The 26,647-nt window shown below is 35.5% G+C and overlaps 1 protein-coding gene across 1 annotated transcript in view; it reads right to left on the minus strand.

Annotated features, from left to right (window-relative positions):
* Positions 1–5,523: 5,523 nt before the first annotated feature.
* MAN2A1 (mannosidase alpha class 2A member 1) overlaps positions 5,524–26,647 on the minus strand; it is a 107,729-nt gene continuing 86,605 nt past the window's right edge. Inside the window, exons 19-22 of the mRNA XM_074533687.1 lie at positions 26,291–26,424; positions 13,501–13,695; positions 8,859–8,969; positions 5,524–8,515 (exon numbers count right to left, since the gene is read on the minus strand). Of these exons, the coding sequence (XP_074389788.1) occupies positions 8,339–8,515; positions 8,859–8,969; positions 13,501–13,695; positions 26,291–26,424 (617 nt within the window). The 3' untranslated portion in view covers positions 5,524–8,338. The remainder of the gene's footprint in view (positions 8,516–8,858; positions 8,970–13,500; positions 13,696–26,290; positions 26,425–26,647) is intronic.

Raw genomic sequence — 26,647 nt, forward strand, 5'->3', positions numbered from 1 at the left:
AAAAGAAAAAAGGAAAAAATATCTCACAAAAGCCAATCCCCTCTGTCCCCTTCATATTGGTAGAAGACAAATCTTTCTTAAAATAGTATGAATTTTTAGATTCCAAATATTCCAAATATTGCAACTTACCAAGTAACATTTCTCCCTTGGTTTCTAATAGACTTGAAAATGTGTATTCACTATGAACTTTTCTTTATTCTTGTTAAGTTTCAGTCCTCACACAATTCCAAGTCACAGATATGTTGAACCAATGTACTTTGCTGTTCTCCCAGTGACCTCATCTTGGCTAGATGCTCTCTCAGTCCCAGTGTTTGCACATTTCCCACTGCCAAATTTCCCTTTTCCCCAGTTTCATTCTGTTTTACCTTAACTGAAGTTTCTAGAACTGCAGAATATCCAACAATTTAAAATAATGAAATAATCCTAAAAGATCCCTCTGCCTGTGATGAGCAGTGGAGCCATGTTCTGATCATCATCCATTTTTTCTCTCCCCTGTCAAAAACTTTATTTTTGACATTCAATCATTCTCTGTGTGATCGGGAACAATTTATCATTAATTTGAAAGTGAAGAATATTTCTAGAATACATACTTTCCTGCTGATTTTCCAATTCCATAAATCCACTTAGTTGTCTCTTTTGTTTAAAAAAATCAGCTATCTTTGAGTGCAAGGCATTTTAAAGCCTTTTACCATCAGTAGGAATTTAAATATTTATATTTCTTTTAATCATTGGACCGTAGACATGGCTCTCCCAGAGCAAAGCAATTCTTTTTCACAGGAAATGTGTTGCTGTTTTCTGAAGTAATTCAACAAAGACTGAATTCAAAATGAACACAGTAGAATTTCAGATTTGCTGATTAGCAAGTGTTTACTTGTTCATTAGATTGAACCAAAAAACTCTGTAGTAACTGCAGACTTTCTCCCATAGTAACAGCAATACACACAGTAGGGAAAATTACTACATACTTGATTCTCTCAATAAATTCTTAAAATAAGCTCCATGTCCCTAAACCCATGTCCAGTGTGAAAGAAAAAGTAGGTAGATAAGTATATGAACAGCCACTGAAATTTTTCCAGCCTTGACCGCTAGAATATACATTGATGTTTCTTCTGAAAAACTGGCAAATCCATAAGCAGGTGGTGCGTGAAGCAAAGTCCAACAAACCTCCTTTCATTTATGTCTGTCTAGGAAATTGTTTTCTAGGGCTGCCTGTTTTGTCACTTCCATTTCTGTCCATGGAAATTTCTCTTTGTGGGTTTTAATTTTTAAAATTTATTCACATTTCTTCCCATTTGATCATACTGACAAATTTGTTTTCTCACAGATCAGTAAATCTTTATTGATTCTTATTCAGACTGCAACATGTTCCAAGACAACACCCTTCAGCAAACAAGCAAGAGCCTTCAAACATGTTTTAAAGCATAATTTCAGACAAATCCCTTTGTTCTATTGAAGCTCTCTCATTATCACAAAATTGTTTTCCCTTTGCCCTTTGGATTAATTTCAATTTACCAGTACCTACTTTTAAAGCCAAGTGTAGAACACGAATTTAAACAAAACACTGGTGCCAAGTTACTATGCATCAATGCCAATTCTTAAAAATTCTTTTAATCTCAGTTTTCAACTTGATCCATATGTAAGGCAGCATTAAATTACTGATTGCTCTCACTTTTAGAGAAACTGTAAACTCACACCCTGACCACCCACAGTTCCACACCACCCATCACAACACAGCCAGCATCTTTTCAACCCTGTTCTTTGGTGACCTGCATATCCAAAATACAGCCTGTCACCAGGCTTTGGGCACATAATGTTTTAGGCAGTGCCACTGTGAAAACACTGTGACTAGAAAGCCCACTAAAACTTATATTTTGATCACAGTTTGCAACAGAAAATTGAACTGGAATTCTACAGACATTATCTTGCCAAATTTTAAAAGTCATGACAGAGATGACACACCATTCTCAGAGTCTGGATGTGTGCTGGGGGTGGTGAGATGGGGGCTTGTTTGATGTTTTTAATTTTTTAATTAAAACATGGGAAAATGACAAGGGCTGCTCTAAGATTCCACATAGATTTCGACAAAGCCCTATGGAATATCTCTTCTTTTCTTTAGCTATTGATCCTAATTTAGATGGTGCTTGTGTCACACTTAGACCTCTACTAAACTCTTGCTAGGTCAGTAAAACACACACTTTTTTTTTTTTTTTTGGATTTAGAAGAATGCTCTTGAATCTCATCTTGCATGAGCTGGTTTCTTCTCCCCAGTTAAATTTATGTTGTCATAAGGAATGCTCTTCAGCATCAAGGACAGAACACTTTTCCTTCTTGCCTCGGACATATTTGATTCATTGTTTCATATATTAAAACCAAAATATCCTACCATCTGGGTAAGAGTTATCAAAAATATTCAGAAAATTAACAGAGTTCCATTTCTCATCTTCATCTGCAGGAGCTTTAACAACTAAAACTTTCCTAACTACAGGTTTCCCATTTCAGCTAGATCTCATGCGTCCTCTCTGGAAAGCCACCAAGAGCTGCAAATCATGAGTTTTTGCATAGAATGTATCCTTAAAAATGCAAAAAAATTCAAATGGTAAGGTACCTTTCCTATCAGCAATTACATATTGTTTACCTTTTTAAAACCTAATGCAATGTAATTATTATCGCTTGACTTATCTTTCAAAGGTCCAATATTTGATGAATGAAAATTACCAACTAATTTTGTGTATTTGAATACCAATTAGGCTAATAGTTTGTGAATCCTTGGGTAACCCGTTTGAGTACATTTGCCTTACATCTCCATTTGAGCTTTCACAGATTCTTTCCCATGTCTACTAGCCGAGTCTTACTAATGTACACTGACTAATAGAAAAGAAAAAGCAATAAGACTGATTTGGTCATTCAAATGAACTGATTTGTTTGTCAAAACAAATAAATTCCTTTTACCATGCAAACCTTAATTCTTTATCTGGTTGAAGGACTTTCACTAACATGCTCCATTAAGAATGTTTGTGACAATTGTATTCAATTTTTTGACACCATCGCTATCAATCTGAATTGCTTCCATTAAACTCGTACTGTTTGTTTTAGCTTGTAAAATAAATAGTTTTAAATCATTCAAAACAAAAGAGAACACAGATAATACATCTTTTCACTGTCCCAGGTATTAAAGCGTTTTGTGAAAAAAAGGTCATCTTGTGTTTGCAAAGCTGTGTGTCTCTATACTACTTGCAAGTGATTCAGACAAGACAGCTTACTTAGGATCTATTTTATCTTCATTAGACATTTTTAACTGCAAGACAGGTAATTATTCATTCTGAACATATGCAGGACTTCTGGAAGGTAGGTTACAGGATGACCAAAAGGTCCTGAAATGAAGTGTTTTGGATCATGAAACTGAGGAAGAGAAAAAGGGAGAATGGCACTGAACCACGTTCAAGTGGATTTGGGTTACAAAGGTGTGTATTTCTGAGGAGCAGGCCAGTGATGCGAGGCAATTCTGGCAAGTAGGACATGCACAGCATTTGCATGATCATTGATGTAGACTTAAAACATATAATTCTTGAAGAATCTATCACACTCTGGCTGGCGCTGCAGATAGCCCAGCTCCAGAGAGTTCCATATGTGCAATGGGCAGAGCTGGAAGGCTGTGTGGGTGCTAGAGCCTACAAATGCCCACACCTTTAGCTGGCATGCCAAGAATGGAGAAAAGACAAAAGGAGTAAGTTAAGATGGAAATGAAAATAGAACCAGCTATCTGGGGAGACCATGAGACTTTGCAGGTCATGATTTGAAAGGAACAAAGCCCTTGTTCCCTTGCTATCCTGTCTGATGGATGTCTCTGATGCAAAAGGAGTGGCAATAGTGGAGGTAAAACTAAGACCGGAGTCTCCAGCCTACTGATATGCATAATATGAATGATCTTTGTAGATCTGGCATCACATTAACAGGCACTGCGTATGAGGAAGAAATGTGCTGTACTGAAAACCAGAAGCTCTGAAATGTGTAATTAAAAGTGTCTTTGCCTTTGCAGTCCAAATATCATAATTTTATACAAATTATGGATATTTAAAAAAAAATTATTTATTTTCTTACTACTCTTACTGCTATTAAATGATTTACCCAAAGGAAGGGGAGTAATGGAAATCAGGCAGTACTGATGCTCCACAGAAATTCTGGTGTAGAAAGATTAGGAGATGCAATATAGACTTTAAATATCTATTCCTTCCTAAAATATGTATATTGAAAGACTGACAGGTTCAAAATTTAATATTTTAATATACAGAGTAATTGGAGACAGACAAATTTTTGTCAGTAACAAAACTGTTTGAAAAATCCTAATAATTCTCCATTCACTTGAGCTTATTCTAGACAATATATTATTTTTAAAAGTTCCTTTTTTAGAAGACAAAATTAATGACTTTGGCTGATTTTTTAAATTTGTTATAGTATGACAGAACAGTTATCCAAAAATAACAACAGTCAATGACTGAATCTATGTTTTGTATTTTACCACAGAGGTACATAATCCATCACGAGACAAATAACCCACTTAATCTGAACAATAGTGTCACTATCAGTAAAGATGTAGAGAGAGATCCTGCATGTTTTTAAAACACAATACACAGGCATACATCAAATATAGTTAGTATAATTTCATATAGTAAAAGAATAAATTATTGATTACTGGAATTTATGGAATATGTTCTATCCACATGGACATGCTGATATTAATTGATTCCAAAATAGGATGACCTTAAAATGGTGAAGGGCTGCTTTAAATTAGACCCATACCCATTGTTGCCTTTCAGGTTTATCTTGAAACATCAGCTTTAAAATTATGGGGATTTATTTGTCTGTGTATATGCTTTTATATTTATAGTTAACACTATCGAGACAAACATTAAATAGCCTCAGGCACTGACTGAAATTTATACTTTATTTTCTTTGCAATCATTATGTTCAATCTCCACCACCACTTTGGGAAGCAAACCCATAAAATATCTACGCCTGTTCAATTTGCCCTGTGCAATTACAGAACATTATTTTAGCATTAAATATTTTTTTTTAAAGTGTTCAGTCTAATTACAGTTGAACTGTTATTTTGACTTGCTATTTTCTAATGGTGGGGTTTTTAATTTACAAGAACAGCTTCCATTTCATTGCTCCCCAATGCTTCAAAGATAAACATTAATTCAAGTAAAAAAAAAATCTAGAATTTTAAACCCTCTAATATTTTCTATTAAGTCAGTGCATGACTTCCTTTGCAAAAGAGTTGCCCATTTCCTTCCCACACTGTGCAATCTCACATGTTTACATCTCTGAAGCAAGCATCTATCCTCTTCTATTCAGCAGCTGTGAAAGAGATTGCACCTTTGATCTCACTACAGATAACTGTCATTCCCAACAGATACTGACATATGAACCTTTTCAAAGAAGTTATGTTTGTTGTTTCTCTCATTTAAAAAAAAATAAATTACAGTTTGTTAAAGCCAAGGCATTAATGACACTGACCACATCTCACAACAACATTACCTTTTATTAGAGATCTTATTTTACATATCCCCATAAGATATAAAACCTTCCAAGAGAAAATATCAAAAACCTTCAGTTGAAATCAATTTCTTTCAGATAATATGAGCAAGTAAACCAAAGAAAATTACGAAAAAGGAATGTAAAAAAACCCCAAACCATAAAATCAGAACAGGTACAACTCTTGTATGGAAAGTAATTACAAGGTTTTAAACCATTTCTTACACAGCACTGTTCTTAAAATCATACTGGCAAGGTGAAGATGCTTGCTTCTCTTAACCAATAGCTCCAAACCCAGCAGCTATAAAAACAGAAAAAAATCCCCAAATAATAAAATTGAATTATATGGCCAATTCACAAAGAAACAACATAAGAATTCTTTAAGACTTGTGCAAATAAAAAATCTAACAAAAACCCACCCAAGTAAAACACAACCTCATTGACAGCAACATTCGGAACCAATTCAAGCAAAATTCTTTTTGAGACTTTGACTGGAGTTTTGATTTAGTAAGGGATTTCAGGAAAGGATCTTAAATTGAAGCTGTCATTACACACACAAAAAAAAAAAAAAAAAAAAAAAAAAAAAAAAAAAAGCAAAGGAACAAGGATTACATCTGCTGGTTAAGGAAGATTCAGGCACCGTGATTGTACAGATGATAATAAAAGTAAAGAAACAATTCTATATGAAAAACCTTTCAAAGCAATTCCAAGAGGCAAAATACTTTAAAATTTTATTGCATCAAAATTTTCCTTTTCTGTCTGGCAAAACTGAAACAGTATTTTGAATGTTTTCCTGCACGGAACACATAAAAGTATCTTAAACATTTTAATTCTGAAGAAGCAACAAAATAAGTGTTATGAGAAATTTCTGCTGGCAAGTCTACTAAGCTTTCAGTTCCAACAAAAACCAGCATTTTCAAATACTTTTTCTAAGAAGTTACAGTACATGTTTATTGCATGAAAACATCCATTTATTGGATTTTTCTGATTCTTCCATTTGTGGTTAGAGATTCCTGTATTCTTGATGTAACTTGCACCAGATCCTACTAAAGTATTCCCATTATTACAAAACACACGGTAGATTGAATTAAGAAAATCTACACAATCTCAACAGAGATCCAACCTGTGACAATGCATAAAATCTAAGTATGACTTTCATTTTATTTTTAGATAGCCTGTAGCTACATAAAATAATTTGATAGATTTTGATATTTGATATAATTGTTGAACAACAATGATGAAATTAAATACAGGAAGCAATATTAGAGCTAGCACATCTTTTTACCAGTTATGATGACTTTTCATGCATTAGTACTGAGGATAAGCAACAGGGTATGGAAAAGTAGAGCACAAGCGAGAGATAGAAGAACGAGCTATGAAAATAAATGACAACTATAAAATGGGATCATACTCAAGTGAATGTTTATATATATATAACTGTAAACAGCAGCTCTACTTAGGGAAATGCTTTCCACACTTGGATGGCTTAAGTACTAAATATGAATTAATATGGGAAAAAGCAAAGTCTCCATTCTTCAGTAACATGAACACTGGCAATGTAAGTGAGGTTTTAAGTTGGTAAAATATTGTTTAAAATATAGGCACATGATTTGGAATTAACAGGTCACCACAGTCTGTGACATGCAAGCACATGTTTTGATGGGTTTGCAAACTATATCTTGCTTACTATCAACTCTTTGCATCAAGTTGCAATTTTCTCGAAATCAGCTGAATTTAGCTTCTACAGTAATTCTTTTTTTGTTGGTGTTTCATGTTATAACATCATATTAATACATTCAAATAGTCAAAATGTTCAGAATAAGGTAGCACAAACTTGGTGCAGGAGTACATAGATCAGTGTGGCCAGCATTGTCAAATAGGAGATACACAGCTTAAGTATTATATAAACTACCTTTTCCCCGAAAACATTAACATAGACACCAAAATTGTAACAAGACATATCAAAAATAAGGCACATTTATTTTGATATTGAAATAGAAAACTCATTTCAGAGGACACTGGTATCTAAATGAGTTTTATAAAAAATCTTGTATTCATGATAATTATGGACATTTCTCATCATGGTAATGGAATAATTGCACATATCCCAGTGTGTCAAGTAACAAAATGGGAGTTTTATTAAACAATTCCATTGCAAAATTACTTTGTAGGTTCAGGTTTTTCTATTTACATAACTCAGGTGAATGGTAGAAGTATTAAAATCTACCATCACTTATCACAAGTACTGCAGGCTTTCATTTTACCACAATTAATAATCCCCTTTGTGTTGAATAAACTGAAATTAATTGCGGAATAAATTGAGATTATTGTAATTTATATAAATGATTGCAAATATTTGGACATTAGCTACTACACAGGAACACTTTATTCCATTTTTTTTCCAAGCTGCATCAGGACATTTTACACTGAGTTATTCACACATAAATTCACCAACAATCAGGAAAAGAAGGCTGTTTAAAATCTAATCCCCTGTTTATGAAAATTAAAACACCAGAAACATCATTAATTAGCATTTAACCTGAGATTTAATCTGTTGAGAAGTTAACATCCATAGAAATTTCTTCATTTGTTGTATTAACTGATAATGATGTTGCTATTTTATGGGGGGAAAAATCCAAACAGAAAAAAAAAGTTGCTTGCAACATGGCTTTTCATTGTGTTGGTCAAAAAAAAAATAATTACAGAATGCATCTTTTTCTCACAGTATCCAGAAGCTGGAATAACATTAATGTGCCTTTTATTGCACATGAAACTCAGAGGAGATACAATTGCAGATTCTTCTTTATCTGAGTGTGAAAGCAGGATTTAATCTCAGCCGAATCCGGAATGTATTTATCTCCATAGAATTCATATTTATTTCACTTATATTTCTGGCATCTGGAGGTGAATGCATCAAAGACAAAGATGTGGGTGTAAGACTTTCCACTCTGAATTTGGTAAAGAGTTTATGCACCTGTATCTGGAGGGAAAAAAAAAACAACAAAAAACTACATTTAGAAAAATCAGTAAATACCATAAAATTGTACAGTTCCTTGCAGGAACCAGAAATTCTCATGCCAAAGATTTTGAGTATTTCTAAATGTCAATGATTAAATTCTGTGCAATAATTTAGATCTTTTTAGACAGTAGTCACTCACTAGGTTTCAATGTAATTTAATTAGAATATTCAAAATTACTAGAAATATTTGGATTTGAACTCTTCTTGTTTGAAAATAAAATAATATTTACTCTTCCACCCAAAAGATAATCCCAAACTTACTTTAAAATTTTATTTTAAAATTCCTACAGATTAATAACCATACCTTTCCCTGAGTGGTAGAACAGAGCAGACCCGTGTCTCTGTTTGAAAATTTACAATCAAATCCCTTTCTGTGAAGAATCAGAGCAGCTTCATCAGATGGTTTGGTATCTACCTACAAACAAACACTATAGAATATTACTCACAAAGTATCAGTCAGGAAGACATTTTAGGACATAAAAAAAATTATCCTTATCATACAGCGGATATTTACACCTTAAAAGATTTTACACCTTAAAGAATTTACACCTTAAAAAATGTTCAGCCTAGGTTGAACTGTCATGTCTTTTTAAAAAAAATTTATACAGCTAAACACAGAAAGAAGTAAATGGCAAAGATTTGAAACATACAATGTACTACAGAATATAAATATAAGTCATTGAATTTAAAGGTCATCAGATGCACATGTACTCATGACTCAGGACTGAAGTGTAGCTACCATACCTGTAGTAAATGGCTCGCCACAAAAATTATATGGCACAACAGAAAACAAACTAGAAATCTAATGTAAACTGCAATACTCAGTTTTACATATTCAATGGCATTATGTTGAACAAACCTTCATATAGCAAAAAAGCTCTCTAACTCAGCTTCAGGTGTCCAGAAAAATGTACACTGAGGTACACATATGAAAAAAATGTAATATTTATCTCTAAGATAAACAGTGCTTTTGAGCCTCAAGAGACATTATAGAGTAAGCTGCTCTGCACCCTTCTCTAGCTCCATTACCTTCCCCTGGACATTTTCCGGCACCTCAATATCTTTATTGTGGCTGTACCCCTACACTGTAGTCACGTATTTAATATGATACATTACTTTATTTCTTTAATTATTGCTGTTTTACATTCTTCCGCTCTTAATCTTATTACATATATAATAAGAGCATAAAAAAGATGGTTCTATCCAAAGCCACGACAGTTCTTCAGGCTATTTTTCTCTGATTTATTTCTGGTTTACTTGCTCTTATACTGGTGCTTTTTCACAAAAGCATCAGCCATGAATTAAGTTCATTTCTGGTACTACAGAATACATCCATTGCTTGGAGAATTCAATACCAACAAGCATTAGGCCCTCTGTGATGCATTATCTCCTGAAGGTGTACCAAACAAAAGGTCTTAATCTAATAGATCCAAATTTCTTTTCATAAAGGTGATCATGGATCAGCTTGTACCAGCTTCTTTGAAACGCAGCATGACAAAGAATCAAAGTACAAACAATTCATAGTATAAAGTACTCATTCATATGATAAAAAAATTACAAACTTTATGGGTTTAGGTTCCTCACTTAAAATAGTAAAAAAATTTATTCAATAGTATTTGGAGTTGAAATTAGGTATTTTTTAGTAAAACACTAACAGAAACTTCGCATAGTTTACAAATCACAAATAAAACTCTGCTTCAAAAGATTTTGTGAACAATAGCTTATAACCACCTAAAATCAACATCATAATTTATGAATAATGCCTGCATTCAGCATATGAAAAAAAATTTCCAGTATTTATTAACATTCATGGCTAAAGAAGTGCTCATGCTGTTTACTGAAATAGCAGTGCCCCTTTCTAAATGAAGTGAGGTAATAGCTGTGATATTTCCCCCCCCCACTATGAAACACCTGACTTGATTTTCATTGTCACTGATGTGACAGTGTTGCACATAAAAGTAGATATTTTTATGCACACAAAATAATACTGTCTGCTTAAACATCAGATTAGGGAAACATTAAAATTCATACTGAAAAAGCCTGACTTCCTATGGGGTAAATTAATGTTAGAAATGACAAGCCAGTAATGGGTATCAACACTTCCTCTAATTCACCTAAATTATCTTCTAGTAATCTGCATAAAAAAATGCATGTATGCATTTCAAATGATGACATGAATATTTCATCTCCCAATTTTTTAGAATTAAATATTATCCTTATTAAGATTCAAAAGATTTAAAACAAAAAGGTAACACACAATTAATGATACCCTGAGTAAAAGTGTTTTGGTCAGTATAAATATCTATGATTTAGTATTCCACCTTCTGCCACACACCTATTTTTTTAGTGTTGTAAAAAAATAAAGCTGTTCCAACCCGTTATTAAAGCAGGTGAAAGATTAAGTTGTCACAGCCTCCACACCTACTTTAACTAACCTGTTCTTATATCATCTCTATGTAAATTAGATTAAATACATTTAAGGTTTATGAATGTCTTAGCAAGGATGGTCTTAATTTATATCAAATACACCTTCTAAACATGACCATGCTAACTGCATGAAAACCTGTAACAATCTCCTCAATTTTCAACAAGTTACAACATTCCTAACCTTATAAAACTTCACAGCACTGTTATTCAACAAAAAAGCCCTAAAGACTGTGCTATTAAATCTCTAACAAGCTTTCTTAGAAGAGCTGTCAAAGTTGGATTTGATTTGATTTTGATCTCTGAGAATTAAAATGCGACCTTATAAGAAGATTTTTAAAAAAAAATTGTTAGGCTTTCTCATAACCGGTATCCCAGGGCAATGCTTCTAAACTTTTGATGAAAGAAAAAACATTTAAACTCTTTTTAAGTTCTATTACTGTAAGCTAATAGACACACACTGAAAAGTTTAGTCAATATGGCAAATTTATGTATTTATGCTTAGTATAAAGGGGCAAATCTACTGTGTTCTGGATCTTGAATCCCAGTTTATTTACATAAGGTTAAATATCTGTATTCTGAAAAGCTGGAGTTCTGTTAAGAAAAAAATCTTTAAATATTGTAATTCTAAAGCATTGGACTCTTCCATGACAAGGTGAGATGTCGTACAACAAAAACAATATTCTTTCTGATTTCTACCTTAAATCTTAACAATTATTTTAATTTGGTACCCTCTCCTCTGTAATTGTAATGGATTATGGAAAATCAGCTTCAACAGTTTAAGCAATGGAGAGGCATAAATTTCTGTAAAAAAATTCATTGTGTCAATTAGCCAGAATTATGTCACCTGTCATTCAAATTCTTGGAAGCAAGAGAATGGAAGCAGAAAATGAGGAGAGATTTACAGACTTATTTGCATGGCATAGCACCATTTTTGCTGTGGGGAAGAACATTCTGTATCTCTAATGGCAGTGTTCCTATCCTATGACTGCTGCAAGCTCTCGTTTTGAAGCGGACACATTAATGCGGCAAGCTCAAGAGCCATCGATCGGCAATCAATGAAACACACAGCTGAGGACAGAGGAGAGATCACAGTCTCAAACAGTCCCATTTCAGCTGGGACAGTGGGGCCTGAATAGCCCATATAAAACCAGAGAATCCACTTAGAAGTAATAACACTGAATTCTGAAAGTGGGCACTGAGCAAGCCTGTCTTTTCACAGCTTTCATACACAGATCATACAAACCAGGCGATGGATTTACACCTCAAAAATAGAAGGAAGACGTTCATGAAGGTCTGCCCATGAATTTGGTTGAAGTAAACCTGCAATGCTGAGCTGATTGAAGTAAATGAAAATATACACAGTGAAGTATGAAACATTCACTTCATGTGAAGATTTAATTTAGTATCAGGGTATTTCTAACTTTTCAAAGGCACGAGACCCATAAAATCAAGAAATCTTCCACTCTGAAATTCAGAATAACAATCGGTCACAGCTGAAGGGCCTTACACAAGATTGAACGACTTACACAGAAAGCATGAGAAAGCAAACATTGTTTAAGTTCTAAAATACAGATTAAAACAGAATGAAGATGAGACTCAACAGAATATAATCTCATGTTAATACAGACAAGCCTACCATCATGGAGACTCTAGAGGAAAAGGGACAAATAGTTTGTATCCAACTATGCCAGAATTAAAAAGGGATTGCACTGTGCTAGCAGCACTGGTGTGAATAGCCCTGCAATACAACATAAAGTTAACATACTCACATTTTTAAAGGAGCTGAAAAACTGAAAAGAATTTATAGAACAGTTGGCAGGAAAATAATGCAAAATCAGTTCCAGTCCCTCAGTTAATCAAAGGGAAAATTAAATTCTGGTAGTTACATACCTTTCTTTCCTTTGAAGGAGAAAAACACTGAGAACAGAAGAGCTTTTTTTGTTTGAATTTTTTGTTGGTATTTTGTTTGTTAGTTTGTTTTTTGGTGTTGGTGACATGTTTGGGTTTTGTTTGTTTGGTTTGGTTTTGGTTTCCTTACCAGAGAATATTTTCACAGGAACCAATCACGAGATGCTGTTAGAATAGCTAAATTAGATCTTGTAACTAAGCTTAAAAACATTTTTACAATGAAATTTGGGTTCTAAACTATATTCTTTAGCAAAAACATACTCAGACTAAAGTCTAATGACCTTAAATTTAATTATTCTAGTATAGAAAAGGCTGAGGTATATGAATGGTTCTCTCTTAAACTTTGGGAACTTATTGAAAGGTACCCCCTCCAGAGACAGAATCTTGCATTATGCATACTAATATGTTGTGAAAAAACACAATCCCCTCATTTCTTGTTTTTCAAACAGACACAAGTCTCCAGTTCTTGCAGAATTAAGAAAAGCTCATCATCACGCTGCAGTTTGTCATATCATGTAAACCCGCTCACAAAGTACTTTACAAGAATAGATTATTTTACTATATCAATAAGCTACATCATATGTTTGCAAAAATCAGTGGTTTGACCTTACCTTTGCTTGAATTGTCCTCAGATTGACTATATGCATGTCACAAGGCAGGGATGACACCAGTGGAGCAAAAGTACTTATCAGCTCTGGGACACCTGAATCTGCATTTGTTGTCATTGGAATTAGAGGATGATTTAAGAAGAGAGAAGTCATATGGCTAAGTAGTGATGGAAAACTCACTGGTGCCTTCTCTTCATTCTGCAAAATACAAAAGAATGATTCAAGTTAATATACTACCATGTCTAAATTTTGAAACTCACTTACTTTATACTTCCAGTAATTACACAGAAATTTTCAATTTCTAGACTGCCCTTTCAATTACTTTTAGAAAATTTTGGTCATCCATTAATTTTATTCTACTGATAGATATACTTGCTGTTTTTATAAACAATAATATTTCAAAATTATGATGACACCTAATTTTACAAAATTCTTTGTTCTTCTGTGTTGGCCCTTGATGTTTGAACAATACAGTTTGGAAAAAAGAAATTAGTTACTACTTGAGCAAGTTGCTCCCATTTATTCAGTATCTCTTTGTCTATGGAGAGGCAGACAGGCCTTTTGCAGGCCTCCTCTTCCACATTATTTTATGACCTGTATTTCTTGCCTTCTCCAACTTGTATCCCAAATCCCTCTTTCTATTTTAAATCTATTTCTCTCAAACTATTGCTGGAAGAAAGAGCAGCTAGCACCTTTGTCTTGGACTGCATTGCAAAAGATTTCTTCCAGAAATTTTATTTCAATGTCATGCCAGTAGGAATCAAAGGTATTTTATCTCAATAATTTTCGAATTTTGTCCATTCCAAAGTTTCATATTTTCATTGTTTTTACCTGGCTGCAGAGGTTGCCTTACAAACCTGAGATGACCAAATCACAACAACCAGTTAAAGCTCCAGAGAAGCCAAGGAAAGGAAATAAAAGAACTTTAAACAGGCAATTTCTATTTTAGAATGTCAGTGAAGATAAGAGTAGAAATGGAAGTGAAAACTTCCTTTGCTCTTTTTTTTCCCCTTGCATACTTAACCAGATAAATCCCTGCTTGTTGGTGATATTTATCAAAAACTTCGCAGAAAGTTTATTGAAAATATAGTATCTTAAGCATTGATACATTACATTTGCATTTTATGATAGGCTGGAAATATGGAAATAAAAAACAAACGGGAGACATTTAAAGCAAAGGGGAAGATTATTTTTCAGCCTATAACAGAAAACCATAACAGTAATTTCTGTCTTGGGGTGTGTTTGCATGTATGCATATTTATTTTTATTTCTGCAGTAGCACGAAATACAGCTGACAGTGAAGAAACTGAAAATATTTCAGGCCTGAATCAATGAAAGATGGTAATTTCTGTTTTATTCTTGGTGCTTTCCTTAGTAATAAATAACACTCTGGCTCTTTGGTATCTACTAAGCATTGAGGCTTAGTATTTTTAAGAATCTATTATGAATCCCAAATGATAAAAGTGGATTGTTGTAAAGGACTGCTCCTCCATGTGTGCCATTGCATTTATTTCTATTGAATTCCATCATCTCAGGGCATCTTCAATCAGTACTGAGTCTTCTAATTCCTCAATTTAGCCCTTGAATTTTTTTTCACTACCTTGAAAAGCTCAGTATCATTCGTAGACTTCATTGCCACAATTTTCCTCTGTTCTAATTACAGCATGAGCAATCTTGCTCTACGCACAACTTAATAGAAAAGTCTTCCATTCAAGTGCCTGAATACATGCTCTATACACAGGGAAAATGTGCAGATCCATGTTATTTCAAAGAAGAGTTCATTTTCTCACCCCAAAAGGAACACTGTTCGCCCTGTTGCCATAGAAGTGCTAAAGTCAGTCAAAACATTTAATTGCCATTTATTTTCTCATCTTTCACCTTTTTTTTGCTATGTCAAGTAAGTTGATTGCTTGCATCTGAGAACTTAAAATGAGGTGTTCTAAAACATCTTACAAATCACACATGAATTAGAAAAAAAATCAATTCATCCTTTTACACTATTTAAAACAAGATAAGCACAGCCTTGAAGGACTGGCAAATGCTAGATCCAGAACTGATTCACCTTGGCTCATTTTTGCTCTCACTGTTGTCTAAACGTCATATCACCAGCAGGAACATTGTTCTTATCCATTATCCACTTTGGAACTAAGACTTAGGGGGAGATTTTATATTGAACCTTGTATTCCCACATCTGGAACGACAGTCAGTTCTGGATGGCTGCACCAGCAGAAAAAGTGCAGTCATTCCCTGAATCTGTGTGACAGCAATGGGAATGGAACATAGAGAAGGTGTCAAAAGCTGCCAGGAGACCAAGGGAAAAAGTGTTTTTGCAAGCATCGTGAAGACAATGCTTCCACAGAAGACTGGGAAGGGACTCTTCAAATCACACTCTCCCCTAGGTACACCACAATCATTCAAAGGCTGGAGTATATCTTTTCCCTCAAGTCTAGTGATCCAGAATTTAAACAGGATTGTCTGGAAAGAGAGATGAGAAGGGTTTGCACACAAACAATGTAATAGGAAGAATATTTACTCTATGCACAATTTCACCATGTGGATGGCTTTCAGCAGTGCCCTGCTGATGTGCATCAAAAGATGCAGTCCCACAATCTCCATCCAATTAAAGTATTGCTCTCTCAAAAGTGACATCATTTCCTCAATTTCCATGGCAGCATTTATCACTCAAAGTCTGAGCGAAGCTCCTCTGGCTGCCTTACAAATATTAAGTACTGGCAAGAATCTGATGAATACCAGATGATGATGTGCTGGCTTAATGAGCTCAAATCAAAGCATATACTGCCTTTTTAACCATCTTACAGTACATCCACATACAGTTATCCAATTGGAAACTGTGTTGACATACAACCCCTTGAATGGCTGTACAGTAAACATAAATGGAGCCGCATTTAGGATCTCCCCTTGTCATCAAAAGTAAGGCGAGTAATTCTAAATCTTCCGTTTTGAGGAGACACAAACTATAATCCAATATAGTATTGGATCACAATTTGCAATAAGTTTCAAGAATCCCTTCATCTATAAAAAGTGCCTTTACATCAGAAATGAGCTATTTTATTGATATTCACAGAGATAATTGAAAGGCTTTGGTTGGAAAGGAACTTAAAGGTCAACTTGTTCCAACTCCTCTGCCACAGGCAGGGATGCCACCTACCACATCAGGTTCCTCAGGGTCCCATCCAACATAGCCTTGAAAACTTCCAGGGATGGGTGATGGGGACGAATCTGATTTTTACTTATGTGCTACACATGAGCTGAAGGATTCCTATTGGGGTGTACACATGCTGGCACCCCTGTGCACAGGGAAGCTTTGCTTGGCAGCTGGTCAGGGGAGAGAAGCTTCCACAACTGGGCTGTGAGCAATCCCCCACCACTTGCCAGTGGGGCAAAGCCTGGGAAAAAATGCCAGGGAAATCGAGCTGTGGGAGGGACTTCAGCACGTACAAGCAGGTAATGAGACATAAGGGGGCACTGGACTTGGAGGGATCAGGGGTTCACTCAGAGGGTCAGCTTGACCACTTTCCCTCCCTTGCATTCTCCTCCCTGTCGATGGCTTCCCTGCCCGCACCTGCTCTGCCCTGCCTCACCATTCCCACAAACCAGCCTGGAGCTGTGTCCACTGTTCCCTGACACTGCCGCTGCACGTCCTGCACTGCCACTGCCTCTGGGAAACGCCACTCTGCCTCCGAGACTCAGAGGGTTTTCTGCTAACAGTTTAAATTAACTAACTAAGGTCCTTAATTAGAGGGGGAAAATGCAAATTAGACTCTTCAGAAATAGTTTTGTAATTGAACTGAAGAAATCAATGGAAAATTCTGCAGAGAAAAAAGTAAAGCTGAAGGAGTTGATAACTGGACACCAATTTAGCTAATGGAGAATGAATGAAATTTTCAACACAGACAAGTAATCTAAAATTTCCCATATAAAACTAAGAAAAGGAAACTGAGGCAGACAGTTTATCAAATCACATTCTCTTGACTATTTCCTCCTCCTCCAGAGTCTTCTCTGCAGTGACAACATCCCCCCAAAAACCTTAATCATAACAGTAAACCCAACCCCCACTGGCGTACACACTACTTAATCTAACAAGCTGAAAGGCAGATGCTGACTCAGTGTGTAAGAACAATCAAATACAATCTGGAAACAGGTATAATTCTGGGCCTGCTAAATCAAGGGATGAGGACTAAAATAGTCTGATACCAAACCACTTGGATTATTGCTGGAAATAAAAAGCTTCTCATTCTCTTTCATGTTGTGTCAAGAAACAATTTTTATCAGCTTTCCATCTGACAGGTTCAGAAAACCAATGGGCAGCACTCTTCAAAGGAGAATCTTTCTAGACTGAAAAATCTAATCTGTGGAGCAAAAATGCTTTTCAGAGTATCTTTATTACCAAAGAATATGGAGAAAATATTTTAAAATATCTTAATCATAAACTAACAAATGACAGCAATCAGGAATGTAAATCAAAGAATTCCAAAGACAAATACAGGGAAAAACAATTGTTTCTTTCTGTACAATTCAAAGACTGACAATCAATCAGTATGTTTAACGTGATGCTGTTTCTATATGAGAAATGGATTCTATAATACGGTGCTAGGCTGCTCATTGGTGAGAAACAAACAGCAGACAATATCACTGATTATGTGAACAACAGATTTACAACACGTGATAAAAATAAGTGACAGGTAAGGGCAGATGCCTAAGCTTTAAAATTACTTACATTTTTCACCAAATGCTAACAGCTTGAATCCTTAACTACAGTGGTTCCTTATTTGTGGAAGGTGGAGTTTAAGCAGGAAGGAGTGAGAAATACGCACAGTGCTCTATACACACATTGCCCTAAGGCTCACAACTTAGAAGAGAGATTCAGGTTTTGTTCCAAACTGACACTAATCTAGTTCATTAAGTTGACATCAAATAGTAAATGGCTTCAACTTAAGTTACAGGCTTTGCATGCAAGACTGCCTGGCTGTTATCTCACCATGTGAAAATCAGATGTTCTTGCTTTAAATTCATTCAAAGCTGCACACTGAAATACAGAAAGAATAATCAAAGTCTGACAAGTTCTGAAAGTCTTCCAGATACAGATGATTCATTCCTTTCCTCTGAGGTGGATACCTCAGAGGAAAAATCTGAAGCTAGATTTTTGCATGCCTGTAACAACTCCTAGTGATTTTCAGAAGGAAAGAAGAAAGATAGTGGGTCTTACACCTCTAATAAAACAAACAGCAATTAATGATCAGCATAAGTTGGGTTGATTCTTCTGAGCTAAATAATTCCTTTTCAGTGTCCAAGAGCGCAAGTTAAGGTAAAAATCTGTCGAAGAAAACAGCAACCAAGACTTCAAGCATCTTTGAAAATGGCTGGTGATTGCAGAGGAAATTTTGTATGGGAATCAAAGAAGGTTGATAGGAAGATCTTCTCTGTACTATGGGATTCAGAATACCTAAGACTCAAAGCCGCACAAAAATCTTCAGCAGAACAATCCTCACGTAATCTGTGAAGCTAAAAATCCAGGCTTAGACCCGTTAGACTTTTAGGAAAGTGTGGGTAAGTTGCAACCAGAAATAACAGTCATAAATATGAGTACTGAACAGGCAAATTCCAGGAATCTTAAAAAGACTATAAACAAGGATACTGATGCCAGATTATTTTCTGCCATACCAGAGAATTTGGCTTTCCTGAAATGCTGGGGGCAAAAATACAGATATATATAAGGATTTAGATTGTTTGCATACATATTTTTGTCTACACTTAAAAACCCAACAATTATGTTACATTTTTGCACATCAAAGCATATTTTTCTTTTTGCAATAGATTTCAAGTCCTTTAACTGAGAACTAAGGTCTGGAGTGCTTAGGGTCTTTTGATAGCTATTAAAGTGACCAGCAAAAGACGACTCATGAGAGCAGAGTAAATCTAATTTAATCTCTTTATCACAGGGAATGGAAAATTTTCTATCAGTTCACCTGGTCATTGCAAATGAGAATGCATTGGAAATGCATGTCTGCTGCACTAGCTGAAAGGGGCTCCTGGAGGCTGATTATAGAAGAAATGAAAACTCTGAGTCACCATAAAATATCCACAAGACTGGGTGTTGGCTCAGCGACTCTAAAATCACCACATATTTTCTGTACCAATCCTTAGTTGACACTAAAACTGCAGATGAGAAACCTGGGATTGTTGAAGCTAACGAAATCCAGGGAAATCTGCATCCATAGGAGGAATTTTTCACAGTCTGCAAGAACCAAATTTGATCATGTCCAACAAGAGGTGATTCCTCTCATTCCAGGCTGATAAGATAGGAGCCTGCCATGGCTCTGCTCCTCCAAGACCATGAAGGAGTAAGGAAGAGCTTTATTCCTGTTAGGCAGATACGGAAATACATGGCCATGCCTACATGTGAGTAGAGACAGCACTTTTTTGCCAGAATCTACATGAGCAGAGCACTTGGGAAACAGAAGGAGAACAACAATCCAAACGTGATTGTGCCCTCCAACTGACCAGGTCTGAAGTTCAAGACCTTGACATTCTTGATTCACAAGAACACTCAACAACCACTGAGACCTCAGTGTGGACTTTAAGCCCCTCTGATACCGAGGTCTAGACCTTAGGCTTCCTAAAGATTTACTAGGTCAGACTTCATCTTCTTCCAGGAGCTGGCCTGTGACCTGTTAGCTTGCAGTTTGGTGTTTACAAGCACACACAGAAAATACAGGTCTTGCCAGTTGTACTGGTCACTCAGTCCAATAGTGTATCTCTCTCCAATAGCTGTCACACACACCACTTCCTCTGTTTGTTTCCTAGTCTTACCTGAAGATGGCTAATGGCTCACACAGATCGTCCAAGGCAATTTCTGTTGATCCATCTTGTTGGGTTTCACACCAGGAGCAATCTAATTTTCTCCCTTTCATGGTCTCAGGAGCAGCTAGTGCTCCATCACTGTTCTTACGTGACTACATTTAGCATAGTTGATGTTCAATCAGGTGCCATAACAGAAATCACGTTCTATAAAGAGATCATTTGCAGAACATCTGCTCGCTGGTCTATGGAGGAATGCAGATGGTAAAGAAAGTATCCAGTCACCATGATCATAAGCACATCACCACAATTAAGGCTGATAAATACACAGCCATCAATATAGCTGGATGAAAGTGATCAGAAAAGCAGATAGACAGCATGTGATGCTTCTTTAGCAATAAAAGTATTTTATACTTCAGTTATATCCTTTCCTGCCAGTTTTATTTCTTCTATTCTAATTCTTCTTAGAGTTTATCATTTAATAATGACACAGGAGGAGCAGCTTAATGCCTAAATAAATCCCCCATCCAAGGCTTGTGGAAGGGACCTGGTGCTAGATTTTCCCAGAAGATTGGCAGGATCTTATCCCATTCCCAGTGATGGTAGAAAATAGCAATCAGAAATTTTCTGGAGTTCAGTTTGATTGAGGAAGTAGCTAAACAACTGATGTTAAGGACAGAAAGGCCACAGTGATACCTGCTAATTTCCAGGCACTGGAACACTGCTCCTCATGCAAAGTGGAGGAAATTTGCTACTGGCGGAAATTTGCACGTACAAGGAGGTTATTCCCAGAGAGTAATTTCATTTGAGAATACAAGAGGAAGACTTGTACGCTTTCTCCCTACTTTAGGAAGGATTCTGCCCTGCAGTCAGATCTTGCAGCAGGAATTAACCCTTCCTAGAAGTGGTGATACAGGGAGGTTTAAATTTCAGACCTCAAACTGCACTAGCTCAGATAAGCTCACAAAAGACAATAAAGAGGCCTACCCTTATCCTTTGATGAATTGTATAAGCTGCAAGTGGAGAGACCAAGGTTTTATACTATGCATAATACTGAGGTAAATTTCTTTCTAACCAGAGCCAGCAGACAGGTACACGCAAATGAGGACAGGTAAAATCAAACCAAGGAAAATAATTCACTGTTGAGATGTACATAATTACATGAAAAAGAACACAAAAGAGACATAGCTCTATGTCCAGAACCCAGAGAAAGGCAGTCCTCTGTACTATTTTCTCAACCCAAGAGTCAAGTGGCAGCTGCCCTGTTACAGGATGAGAATGTTTCATAACAGGAACATAGGGATGGAGCTTGCAGACAAAGCAGTCTTTATTTAATAGCTTTCTGCAACATATCTTTGTCATTGTATCATGAAAAAAAAATTTGAAGGAAATTAAGATGTAAGGTGCCCTGACATAACAATGACAATGCTTGTCTGCAAACAGATGGTATTTGTAGATAAATAAGAGATGGAAACATTACTCTAGACTTGCAAACACAAAGTTCCTCCATAAGAAATACACTATGAACTATACAGTGGTAGGAGCAATAATTAATTAAAAGTAATGTTTAAAGCAAAATTGGAAAGTAACATATACCTAAATATCTCTTCAAATGAAATATAAAATTAGCGTTCACCCCTTAGTAAATATATGTGGTAAGTCTCTAAAGAAGATCCATTGTATTTTGTGTGAAAACAAGAGAAAAATGTCTTTTTTTTTCCTTCCATAAACCCCCTAAACCCTCACAATTTTATACATATTTGATGACTTCACTGTGGCACTTACAATTAAAAATTGTATTAGAGTATCTGAACTTGTCACACATGGGCTTGAAAAAGCATCTAAATTGTAATAATTAAGCCAATGTCAAATTCCCGCTTTTTAAAACATCAAGTTAATTATGAGTTAATTATAAGTTTTTAAGGTATAGTTACATGTAGCATAGCAATGCACAGTATAATATATGGTTTTTGCTACAGCAAAAAACATGCACATGCATTATAAATAAGCACATCAATAAGGAGCAAAATCAACACAATAATCAGACAAAAATGGCTGTATCACCAACCATAAATTTTCAGAAAAAGTGGGCACTTATAGAGATTTAGTAAGAAAAAAAGAGTAGTTGTATGTGGTGGAAGAAAGGGAGTTTGATTATCTCCAACATATTTGTGATTTTATTAACTGTATTATTGTTCCTCTAAACAACCTCACACAAAAGTCAGAGCCATTTGAGCCACTGAATCCTCTGCACTCTGCTCAAGGCTGGTCCATAAACCCAGTCATACAAATTAACTTAGTCAAGACAAGTTATGAAATAGGAGTCTTTAGAAGGAAGTGTTTGCCTGGCATGGCATCTTTTCTCCAACTATGTCTTTGATGAAATAATATATTACTATTTATTTCACTTCTATACTGATATGACATGCTGGGATTCAGAAAAGGGCATTAATGATTATTTTTCTAAAACTTACAATAAATATTAAGTAGTCTGTATTTTCAAAAAGACAGAAACATTTACTGTTTTGACAAGTATTAATAAACTGTATTCAGTTTCATTCTCAGCTAAATATTAATCCCTTCAATTCAAAAATGACATGAATTCAGTTCTTCATTAAAAATCTCAAGAAAGAGAAGACAGTCTTAGAAGACTATTCAAAGAGATATTCAAGCTGAAAAATGTTTGCAAGGAGAAAATGGGCATATAAGAATCATCATTTACATCTAGTAGAATAAAAAGATGTACATAGAAATTATATCAAAAATACAGTAAAAACATCTAAAGCCTGAGGAACATAGCTGTCAATAAATGAGTATAACATAAAATAAAATGAGATTTGCCCAGCTCTTACTACAAACACAGCTCACTTAACAAACAATACTGTGATTGTAAATAAACCTTTAGTATCCATCTCAGGGAAAAAAAACCCACCAACAACTAAACAGAAAATATAAACACAAATCCCCTCCCGCAAAGTCTCTTCCTTCCCCACAAACACCAAAAAGCTTCAGCAAAACACATCAACCTGAAGTCTTTTACAGAGACAAAATCGGAATGAGTATTTATGACTGATTAGATGAGCTAGAATTCAAGAGCCAAAACCCAGGCAGTGTTAGGATTAAGAACCTACTAGAATACAGACTGAGTGTACCAACGTTTATTAAGAGTCATTAAGAATTTCACTTTATCCACTCATTGCACATATGAGTCTTACACTTCAGGACATTCCTTTCATTTGACCCTGCCATTAAAATTCACTGATCAGGCTGGGGCTGGGGAAGGGAAGAAGTATTTTAGAGATATAAATGAAAAGAAATTTTTGGTAGATACTGTGATAACAAAAACTCTCCAGAGTAATTTCACCAGTGATGAAAAACTATTTTAATTCTTTCTAAACTGCATATGTGACACCTCACATACTCTCTTTTTATAGGGAAGTTTCACAAAGAGCAGCAAGCATCCTGTTCTTCAGAATCGTTTTTGAGAAAAGATAGAATGAAATGTTTTGGAACATACTTTAGGAAAAGCTTGCAATGCCAAAGATGTCAAATGGTCAAAACTTTCTCCTCCAGTGGCTCCTGAAGTAAATAATAAAATAGGGCTTGACAACAAAATCAGGGTCAGTGTATGAGTCACACTGTAGATGATTACATATATAAACTCCATATAATTTCACCATAATTTTTTCTGACATGGTTATTTTTAAGCTATTAAGACAACTATCTTCTGAATAACTGGGATAAAAAAAAGTATGCACATCTAAGAAACAGAAAGAGAATTATTTTTACTTTAACACTGAAATAGTAACATGAACCAGAAAATGTTACGAATGTTCAGATGCATTTGGAAAAACAAAATTTTAGAACATTCTAAATATACAAAAGGGGAATTCCAGGTGCAGCAACAGAAAGAAAATGTTTCCTTAAAACATCTTGCTTGGCTCATGGGGCTTGTACATTGGATCAGCACCTCTTGGACTGTGCCTACTCCCCCCCAGCTCCAATTCCATTTTCTGTGAAGTCCCTTCACAGGGTGTACAAGAACAAATTGCCCTTTAAGTCCACTACAGCCATTTAAAACCATTATAAGCTCAGCATGAAGAGTTATAGGGAAAGAAAAATGCTGGAAGACAGGTTTCCAAAACAGCTCCGAAATTTTTGATGGTAGTAGGTAACTGTCCCTTCTCCTTTGTAAGATTCTCAGTAACTTGTACAGAAACTTTCAAATCTCTAGGACAGATGATTTTAACAAAGAAAGGGAATTACACTGTTATTCTACTGAGATGATACCTGACTTGCATCACATAAAAGTTGGCAAACATATGCAAAGACACATGCAAATACTGCACTAACTAGAAAATCCCAGCGTTGTTTAGGCTGCCTTTACTCTATCTGAGGTAACTTTAAAATGTTTTCCAATGGAGTCTTTTGTCTTGAAGCAGCAGCTGTTCTGAAATTGAACTTGTGGCCAGCCCCACTCAAGGGGGAACTGTGTTCCTTAGCAGAGCAATCTCAGTGTGCACGGACCAGTTTCCTTTTAGAAGGAAGTAAACAAGGAGCTCCCCTGGAGGTATGGCACCAAACATTCCCTAGCCCATCACATCTTGATCATGGTCAGAATGGATGACTAAACTTTTACGTCTGTTGTGACAGAAAAAAAAACTGCATTGAGCAGGGACTGGACTGGAAGTGTTCCAGAGGCACCTTTTACCGAGTTGTTTTATGGTTCTGCAGAAAGCACCAAGACTGCACACAGTGTTACTACAAGCACTATGGCACTAACTGATTTGATCTGCTCCTGTTGTTTCAAATTATTTTCTAATGTAAACATAGATTTGCATGTCCAATAATTCTTACTTACATTGTAATTTAACACAACACAAATTACCCTAGGTACTAAGGAATTTTTGGGTGGCAATATAGATCCCTCTGCAGGTTTCCTCTTGCAAGGATGGAGTAACCTGTGCAATGCTTCTTGCTGTCACAGTCAGGCTGCTGCTGACCTCAGGTTAGCTTGGGTAGCTGCACATCATACTGATAAATGCAGTTAATATGCAGCCTGCGTTATACATGATGAGGAACTAGAAAATCATAATGACATGTACAACCTGAAAAGAACTCCACTGTCAATCATTAAATGGTGAAAATTAGCTTTAAGCTTGATATTATCATCCTCTCACAGTGGTTAATGATAGCCATTATAAACCAGAATTAATTCCAATTTATCTGCATATTCATTAGGAGCTTGGTATACAACCTCTCATCTTTAGCTATGCAGTGGTTTTAAAATGCACTCAGTGCTGTCATCATGATTCTTCCTCAGTATGAAGATGTACTTCTGATTTTGTCCTTCTCAAAATTGATTTTAGAAAAAAAAGAGAAAATATAAAGAGCAGAAAGAAAATTGAGGTTATTCAAAAGACTAGGATACAAAAAGGCAAAGTAAGATATGTGCAAATAAAACAACACAACGAAATGGTCTTGCCTTCCCAAGAAACATAATGAAATCAAAAAGTATTTATGTCTGGCATCTAAATATTTCCACTTGAATCTTATTCTCTAAGAAAATTATATTTATAAGAGGTTTTCTCTTTCTACCCCTTCAACTGAAATTATTTGTCCACTTGTGTTTAGACTCAGTTAACATTGTTAAGAAGCAGAACCCACACTGATTAGCAGCCTTTTAAACGTTGTTCAGTAAAAAAGCAATTCAAAAAGAAAAAAGAGACTTCCACAATGGCACCCCCCACTCATATGTTGAAGCATGAGTGTGGACCTAAGCACTGCAGGAATAGTGAGAGATGAAGTCTTTACTATCAGAATATGAAAGTAAGATGACAAAACTCCCTTGGAAGCGACACTTCCTTAGTTCTACAGCTCATGGACTAATTTCTTTACTGAGTTCTTCACTGCCACAACAGAAATTAATATTTACATCTTATTTGGCATAAAAATTCCAGACAGCGAATCCTACCACATCTGTTCCATGTCTTCTTTCCAAAAGCAGTCGGAAGACATTAGCTGTAATCTTGTTATCTTGAACACCTTGTCCAAGGCCACGGTTGTCATCCTGCATAAGCCGACGATCCATGATCACTTCCAGCTGACCTGAAACAGCAACATGAGCATTACACTAGTATCAAGAACAGGTAAGGGTTCTATTAAACATAAATAACCTGCCATAAAATTTAACTTATTTTAAAAAAAATTATAATATTTCTCTTGAGCTTGGAAGAGCGAGGGTTTATCAATATCATTACAGCCGATTATAAAAACAGTTAATACCACTAGACTGTGGCTGTTTATAACCTTCAAAAAATTGTTACAAGAT

This window comes from Zonotrichia albicollis, chromosome Z (genome assembly GCF_047830755.1).
Source record: "Zonotrichia albicollis isolate bZonAlb1 chromosome Z, bZonAlb1.hap1, whole genome shotgun sequence".
Classification (NCBI taxonomy): domain Eukaryota; kingdom Metazoa; phylum Chordata; class Aves; order Passeriformes; family Passerellidae; genus Zonotrichia; species Zonotrichia albicollis.